The 9449-nt window shown below is 37.3% G+C and overlaps 1 protein-coding gene across 1 annotated transcript in view; it reads right to left on the bottom strand.

Annotated features, from left to right (window-relative positions):
- Gdpd4 (glycerophosphodiester phosphodiesterase domain containing 4) overlaps positions 1-9449 on the bottom strand; it is a 97343-nt gene that overhangs the window by 19492 nt on the left and 68402 nt on the right. The window contains exons 10-11 of the mRNA XM_048787879.1: positions 1603-1824; positions 493-647 (exon numbers count right to left, since the gene is read on the bottom strand). Of these exons, the coding sequence (XP_048643836.1) occupies positions 493-647; positions 1603-1824 (377 nt within the window). The remainder of the gene's footprint in view (positions 1-492; positions 648-1602; positions 1825-9449) is intronic.

Below are 9449 nucleotides of genomic sequence, written 5' to 3'. Positions count from 1 at the left end.
AGAGAGAGAGAGAGAGAGAGAGAGAGAGAGAGAGAGAGAGAGAGAACACCAGGGAGTGGACTTTTATTGGGGAACAAAAAATTCTGGGGAAAATCCCATCCAATGAAAATTAAGGGGGGCAGTGTCCCAAGGTCAGGTGCAACTATTGGGTCTTCAAGGGTAGTGGCCAGACACGCCTCCACACAGACAAGCCCTCGGACCTAAGAAGGGTGGGGAAAGCTCTGAACACAAAGATGTGTCTAAGCGCCTCTCACCCATCCAGGGAGACAACTCAAATCACATGTGAGGATGACCTCCCACAGTTTACACTTGATAAATGTCTGTTGGCAGAGAAGGGAGGGGAGGATAGGAAAGAGAAAGTATAAAATTCCAAGTATATAACCATAAAAAGATATCCTAAAACGAGAAGAGGTAGTTCAGTTCCTTAGGTGGAATGTACATTCTATGCAAGTAATGCAATACATGCCAAGAGAGGTGTGGTTAAACACTTACCTCAACCCACTGTAGAATAACTTCTTGTAGTCAACATTTATTATATTGATATTCTCTTTTGCTAGGTCTTCAATGGAGAGTAAACGACCCACATGCTGAAAACCAGGAGCCATATACTTGACATACTCCCTATCATGAGATGGCAACCAAAAAATCTGTAAGGAGAAACAGGAAGTTCTTCAGTGGATAGTTAGCTGTCTATGTACAAACAACCCCATGGGAAATGGATCAGACTTCACTCCAGCACTGGTAGTAGTCAGTAGGAAACAGAAAAAGATTCAGTCCTTGGTGAAGAGAGTCAACCTGGCTAATATTGTCCAATGAACTCTTATAATGGGGCTTTTCACCATTGCTGTTCTGGAGCTGAGTTTTATTAGGACTTCTTCAGTTACCAATTAATATCAAGGATCAAGGGCCCACTGTGTAGAGAAAGCTTCACATTGAAAAGTGGATGAGGAGTTGGTAGATATGGATGAAAGGTGGGAGTTAAAAAAAAAACCCTCTTCTTAATTGGTGATACTAAAAGTTTATCATTGAGGGGAGATATTTCCTGAGACCAAGGATACTATTATGATTCATCTGTGGAAACAGTTCCATTCTCAAGAAGATATCTGTTTCACTCATAATACTCCCATATTCTGAGAATTTAAGCCCTTTGGAATGACTGAGTATCCAAATGCAGAGACTGCTTCTGAAAAACGTGATGAGAAAAATCTCTGTTCAAGAAAGAACCAGTTGTCTTTCTATATTATTCATTAAATCTAAGTCTTCAAAGTCTTAACGTTATGAAGGCTTTTTCTAACAGGCCTATGTTGGTCATAGTGCAGGTCACATCACAGCTGTTATACACAAGCCTCTTTAACAAGGTGCTGTTATTCCACTTGGTTTAGAATAGCAAACAGTCTCAATATTTTCCCTCGCTGAGATAAATTTAACTGGGTCTTTCTCAGATAATCACATGTAGCTGTATAAAAAATTATTTCCATTTCTATAGAAAGCAAAATTACTTAAGGATCCCAGGGAAGACCTATAAGGTAGGTCAAATTCAACTACTGTGCTCCTGGATGTGCTACCCACCTCCCAATTCCTTTCATATATACTTAAACATACCAGATGTTGCGCAATTTTCGAGTCAAGGATCACCCTTACTACTTCACGAACAAATGTGTTTCTGAGAGGATGTTTTGGTGGAGGGCCAAAAAGATCAAATATCAGAAACTTTTGTTCCTTCTTTGCAATTTCCAATAAATCAGTTAGTTGTGGAATTGACTGGTTGCTTGCTCTTTTTTTATCAGCCTCTGATATAGGTCCCATATTGAAAAATGGTCTGCGCTAAAAATAAATACATCAAAGAAAGCATTGGTTTCCATCAAAAGCATTTTTCAGTTCTCTGCTTTATAGCCTCACCTGCAGCTCTACCTCCATATTGCTCCATTACCACTACAAACCACAAGTTGCTCTGAAATATTAGTTCTGAGATAAGAGTTGCCAAGGAGAGAAATACAATGTAATCACCATTAGTAATTAGTTTTGGAATGATTTCTTCTATATCCTAGAACTTCTTGTATTTGCATTGAAGGTCCTCTATGTTCTTATCTTGATCTTGCTTTAGACCCTTTTCTTCTATAACTCAAAGTAATATATTCCTTTTCAGTCTTCTTGTTTCCCTGCATGTGCTCTTACAGTTCTAGTTTTTTATAAGATGGAACATATGCTTTGGCTTCAAAATGAATTAATAAATTCAATTCCAATTCTACACCTCCCTCATTTGCCTTCCTTGCTATATCCACCTGCAAAAATCCTACCCTTAACCTTCTCAAATGTTACTTCCTTCATGAAGTTTTCCTTAAATATTCCGACTAAAGAGACTTTGTGGCAATAAGCCCTGATGCTCTATTTTTATGCCTCTATAAGTGTATTTCTCATTGTGCTGTCTATAGATATTTGTAGCTGTCCAAATAGACAGATCAAAGTCCAAATACTGGCTCAATAAGCTTTGTGCTGTACAACATTGGAAAAATCATTTAAATTCTCAGACTTCATTGCCCAAACTACAAAATGAGGGAATAGAGGGGTAATCCACATATTTCTTAGGATAAGATATGTCAAAAAATATTTACAGGATCTGGGAACACATCTGGCACATAGAAAAGTGGAAAATTCACATTTGTTCCTTCACACTCTACTGACACTGGAATGTAACTCTCTCATAGCAGGAAGTATCATATATTTTCAATGCACAGCATTTTCCCTTATACAAGGTAGGACATACTAAGTTTGCTATATTAAATTTAACAGAAGCTACTTTTATTATCACTTGTCCATTTTAGATAATGTGGGTGAATTAAGTGATAAAAGCCTATTTCTTGAACCTGGGTTGTGGCTCAGTGGCAGAGCCCTTGCCTCACATGCGTGAGGCACTGGGTTCACTCCTCAGCACCATATAAAAATTAAATAAATAAATCAATAAAGAAATTGTGTCCATCTACAACTAAAAAATATTTTTTAAAAAGTCTACTTCTTAGGAAAAGGAAACAATATATATCTCTCATTTTCTAAAGACTCAAGAAATGTTTTTCTCTATACAATTTTACCTCATTCTCATACCATATTTCCTTTTCTTTCTCCATTTAATTTCCTAAACAATCTGCCCTTTCTCATATTTTTCATACATATTGTAGAATATCCCAATAAAATTGCCAGATCAGAAGGCAAGACACGTAAGTTAAACCATGGTCTAGATCTGAGTTGTGGGTTACAACTTAGATTTTTATTTTTAATTCTCAGAAAAATAGGTATTTATTACAGAATTCAAGATTTAGTTAGATAGTGCAAGATCCAGATCAACAGGATCACTTAATTATGAGGAAAACTTAAAAGAACAGGATAGAAAACATTAACACAAGACAAAAATTCAAAATAACAAAAAATAATGAAAATTTATCAGTAGGAGAATTTAACTCCAGTAAGTTTTAAATAGTATCATGGTATTGACCTAACATCTGAAGTAAACTGAGATTCATTTTTGTTTATGTAAGATAGGAGACTTAATCAGAAAAATAAACAGAATGGGATAATGTCGGGTTTAGACTATATTCTACATATGATTGAACATTTTCAAAAAAGTCATAGGAAGTACAGAGCTAGAAATGAAACTTATGATTCTTCAGGTAAACATCTAGTTCCTCAAATAAAAAGAGACTAAAAGGTCCTCTGTTCTCTATGCCTATGCTGATAGATATTACAGATAGAAGAGCTATTGGAAGAGCCAATGTATCATATTTGTTAAGAAATAGGACAATTATTCAAAATATGTTTAATGACATCACATCAAGGGAAACGTTCTTAGGAGAACTATCTATAAATATAGATGAACAACAGAAAGTTTTCTGTTGAAATAGATTCCACTCCATCTAACACTAATCTCACTACCATAAAAAATCAGATTGCTAAGAGTATTAAAACCATTTAAGTACTGGGGATTTCTAAACAATCCTAAATCCTCTTCCATGTCTCAACATAAAACTGTTACTCTGAGATTGCTGTTTTAAAGAACATTCCTTTCTTCTCTAATGGCACTTCCCTTATAAAATTAAATGTGAGGAATCTATCTTCCAAGAAGAACCACCAGAAGAAATGTACCACAAATTATTTTTAAAAGCCTCAGAAAATTCTACTGTACATTTTCAATTTATAGTTGGTAAGGACGTTTGTATATAGATTAAAAGATAATCAAATAGACTTCTAGTTTCATGTATAAGGAACTTGGAAGATGTCATTCTATCTTAAACAACAAGTAAAAAGCTGAACAGACTTAAAAATCAACTTCTTGGAGCTTGAATCTGTAGAGAGGAAGAACATAGACAAACCACTTCCCACAAGATTCAGGAGAGAGGCAAAAAGAGGGATCACAGCTTCCCAGAGTAATGTTCATAAATAGAAACCACTGAGGGAACCAGGGCTGGGATTAGGAAAAACTAAACTGCAATTGATAAATTGCTGGAGGTTCAGTGTGGTCAGTGAGTTAAAAACTCCAGCAAGACCCAGTGTTAGGGCAGCCCATCAGCTGGCAGTCTGAAAGGGTGGGGAAACAGCTCAATGAGCATCACCGCAGAGGAGCCAATCAGCTAGAAGTTGCTGGGGCCGCTGTGAGCCAATCATCAGCTGGCAGTCTGAAAGTTTGCTGGGGCCCCTCAGGCCGCACGCATGCCAGGCGAGTGCGCTACCGCTTGAGCCACATCCCCAGCCCCCTGAGCTTGCCTTAGGACACCTGCCTTACCGTTTGACAGGTGTACCGCCCCTGAACGCTTGTCTCTCAACAGCAGCCCACACACTTTAGAGTTTTATCTACAGGAGCTCAATCAAATTCTCAAAAATATGAGGTAGGGGAATATTTATGTCTTCAGCAGGGGGAAATAAAAAAAAAACACTTTTAAATACCTTAGAGTACTCTGCTTCTTTTTTTTATATTTTTTTTATTGGTTGTTCAAAACATTACAAAGCTCATGATATATCATCTTTCATACATTTGACTCAACTGGGTTATGAACTCCCATTTTTACCCCAAATACAAATTGCAGAATCACATCGGTTACACACTCACATTTTTACATAATGGCATATTAGTGACTGTTGTATTCTGCTACCTTTCCTTTCCCCTACTATCCCCCCTCCCCTCCCCTCCCATCATCCCTCTCTACCTCATCTGCTGTTGTTCAGTTCTCTCCCTTGTTTCCCCCCCTTTCCCCTCACATCCTCTTCTATGTAATTTTGTGTAACATTAAGGGTCTCCTACCATTTCCATATGCTTTCCCTTCTCTCTCCCTTTCTCTCCCCCCACTAGTCTTTGTTTAATGTTAATCTTTTCCTCATGCTCTTCCTCCCTGTTCTGTTCTTAGTTGCTCTTTTTATATCAAAGAAGATATTTGGCATTTGTTTTTTAGGGATTGGCTAGCTTCGCTTAGCATAATCTGCTCTAATGCCATCCATTTCCCTGCAAATTCTATGATTTTGTCATTTTTTATTGCTGCGTAGTACTCCATTGTGTATAGATGCCACATTTTTTTTTATCCATTCATCTATTGAAGGGCATCTAGGTTGGTTCCACAGTCTAGCTATTGTGAATTGTGCCGCTATGATCATTGATGTGGCAGTATCCCTATAGTACGCTCTTTTAAGATCCTCAGGGAATAGTCCGAGGAGGGCGATAGCTGGGTCAAATGGTGGATCCATTCCCAGCTTTCCCAGGTATCTCCATACTGCTTTCCAAATTGGTCTTACCAATTTGCAGTCCCACCAGCAGTGTTCAAGTGTACCCTTTTCCCCACATCCTTGCCAACACTTATTGTTGTTTGACTTCATAATGGCTACATCACACATCACATGGAAAACGAACAATATGTTACTCTGCTTCTTAAGAAGAAACTATTTGCCAGGCGTGGTGGCACTGCCTGTCCCAGTGGCTCGGGAGGCTGAGGCAGAATTGAGAGTTCAAAGCCAGCCTCAGGCACTGAGCAAGACACTTAGCAACTCAGGGAGACACTGTCTCTAAATAAAATACAAATAAAGGACTGGGGATGTGGCTTAGTGGTTAAGCACCCCTGGATTCAATCCCAGGTACCAAAAAATATAAAAAGAAGTAATTATTTAACCTACTAATGTTTTTATTAGAGTGAAACAAAATAAGAGGAAAGGAAATAATTTCAGCTCTCTTTAACCATTCTGTTCTATCTGAAGAGGTTGGGTGAGGAAATTTAAAAGTGCTTTTGAAGTTCACAGTCTAGAAGCACAAGCTCACTAAAAGACTACAATCCAGCCATATAACTACATAACACTTCTCCCATACACCAAATCATGACATTATTAAACACCTATATATAGTAGTTCCTTTTACCTGGTACATCACGTTCAGCTATCAAAAAAATTATAAGGCATGCTAAAAGGCAAAATAACACAATTTGATAACACAGCAAGAAGTGGAACCAGGGACCAGAAATTGAAAAAAAAATCAATGAATAATAGGTTAAGAGCTGTAAGGATAAAGTTGATAGCATGCAAAACAGGTGTAAGGAAATAAATATAAATCCTACAAAAGAACCAACAAAACAAAAAGAGCTACAGATTAAAAAAAAAACTAATGAAAATGAAGAATGTCCTTGATGCGCTTATTAATACATAGGGCCTGCTAAGGAAAGAATCTCTGAGCTTGAAGATCTATTAATATAAACTTTCACACTTGAAAAACAAAAGGAATAAAGATGGAAAATATCAGAATATGTAAGGACTATTGGGGTCAAGCAGGAAAGGTAGAGACGACTATACTCCCATGTTCATTGCAGCATTATTCACAATAGCCAAATAAGAACTCAACCTGTGTACACCAATGGGTGACTAGATAAAGAAAATGTGGCACACACATACAATGGAATATTATTCAGCCTGAAAAACGAAGGAAATTCTGTCATTTGAGACAACAGAGATGAACTCAGAGGACATTATGCTAAAGAAAATAAGCCGGGCACAGAAGAACAAATGCCACATAATTTCATTTGTATGTACAAAGTTGAACTAAGAAGCAGAGAATAGGAGAGGTTACCACAGAATTGGTGGGCTGGGGACATGTTGGTCAGAGAAAACAAAATTTCATAGAGATAAGTGGAATATCGTCAACGGATCTATTTTATCACGTGATTATTATAGTTAATAACAATGTATTATGTACTTAATTGTTAATACAGTTGATTTTAAGTATTCTCACCACAAAATGATTATGTGAGATAATATATGTTAATTAGCTTAACTTATACATTATACAATGTACATATATTTCAAAAGAGCCTGTTGGGGCTGGGATGTAGCTCAGCTGCTTGTCTAGTATGTGTGAGGCTCTGGGTTTGATCCCCAACACTACAAAAAAACAAAATCAAAACCAACCAAACAGAAAACCCAACATGTTGTACATCATGTATAACAATAAATTTTCTAGAATTCTGATAGGGATTACACTGAAGCTATCAACCAAATTAGAAACAATATTGACTTAATGTATAAACACAATATATCTTTCCATTAATTTAGATCTTTGGGGTTTTTCTTCTATAGTTTTCAGTATACAAATTCTGCATGTATGATTTTTTTAGATTTATATCCAAGAACTTGATTTTTTTAGTGCTATTACACAGCCATTATTTTGTTAATTTCAAATTCCAACTTTTCATTACTAGAACACAGGAATACTACTGACTTTTATATGCAGATTTGGATCTTGTGGCATCACTTATTACTTAAAAGTTCCTAAAACTTTTAAAAACAGATTATTTTAAAATTTCTACCTAGACAATCAGGCCGTGTGTGAACAAAGACAGTTTGCCTTCTTCCCTTAAAATCTATTCGTCTATAAGCCTTTTACAAATTTTCCTGCTGTCTAGGATTTCCAGTGTGATGCTGACTAGCAGTGGTGAGGAAGGGCATTCTTGCCTTGTTCTCAATCTTAGGAAGAAAGCATTCATCCTCTTACCATTAAGAATGTTATTAACTGTAGATTTTGTTGGTGTAGTTTTGTGTTTTTGTTGTTGTTGTTTTTGCAGTACTAGGGACTGAATTCAGGGGCACTCTACCACTGACCTACATCCCAAGCCCTTTTTATTTTTTGAGATAGGGTCTTGCTAAGTTGCCCAGGTTGTCCTCAAATTTGCTATCCTCCTGCCTCAGCCTCCTCTGTAGTTGGGATTACAGGTGTATACGACCATGCCTGGCTAGATGTAGGTTTTTTGAAGTTCTCTTCTGTTAATGTAAGGAAGTTTTCATATATTCTTTGTTTAAGATTTTTTTCAGCACAAACGGATTTTTTTTGTTGAATGTTACTGAATGCTTTTGCTACACAAATTTAAGTGATCATGTAGTTTTTCTTTAGACTGTTTACATAATAAGTTACACTGAATGATTTTTCAATGTTAAACTAGTCTTTTACTCCTAAGATGGACTTCACTTACATCATAATATATTTTCTTTTTTACACAATCATGAATTTGAGATACTAGCATTTTCTTGAGGTGTTTTCTATGTCCATATTATTATTATCATGGATAAAGAGAAGCATTAATCACAATTAGTTTATTAGTTTTCTATTACTGTTGTAACAAATCACCACATACTTAGTGACTTAAAACAACATAAATATTTTTTTTCGTGTTTGTTTTGCAGATAAGAATTCTTATGGGTCTCACTTGGCCATAATCTAGGTGTTGACAAGGCTCTGTTCCATTTTGGAGTCTATAGGGGAGAATCCATTCATGCTCATTCCCATTATTGTCAGAATTCAATTCCCATGTCCTCTCTGTTAGCCCATTCCTAGCTTCTAGTGGCTATCTGCTTTCTTTGGCTCATAGCTTCCTTCCTTTATCTTTGAAGCCCGCAATGGAGAGCTGAATCCCTTTTATGCTTTTATCTTTCCTGCCTCTCTCCTCTCCACTGTTAGATCTCTGTATCCATATCTAGGAAAGTCTCTCTGCCTTTAAGGACTTGTTTGATTATACAGGCTGGCCCAGACAATTCAGGATAATCTCCTCACCTGAAGGTCCATTGTGGTGAGCCGCTTCTGCCATTTATGCAAATTATGGTCGCCATTACAAGATGGCGCTGGCTCCGCTGTGGTCTGTGACAAACAACTCCTTATTTGGGAGAGTTGGCGCATGACTTTTCATCACCCTATGAGAAAGCTCCACGTGGCTGCTTTGCATTGGGGCTTGAGATGCTTTATTAAGGCTGGGAGGGGCATCCGAGAGAGAAGAACTATCAAGGGCCTGAAATAAACTGCTGAAAGAAGATTCCTGAGTGTTGCATCTTCCTTGCAGGCAAGGGGTTGCGACAAGTGGTGCAGAGACCCGGGAACCAGAACTTTCAGCAGTCAGGGGGGTGCACCGTAGTCCCAGGTAAGTGGGATCCGCGATCAAAGCGGG

This window comes from Marmota marmota, unplaced genomic scaffold (assembly GCF_001458135.2).
Source record: "Marmota marmota marmota unplaced genomic scaffold, marMar, whole genome shotgun sequence".
In the NCBI taxonomy this organism is placed as follows: domain Eukaryota; kingdom Metazoa; phylum Chordata; class Mammalia; order Rodentia; family Sciuridae; genus Marmota; species Marmota marmota.
This window is presented reverse-complemented; position numbering and strand designations above follow the sequence as displayed.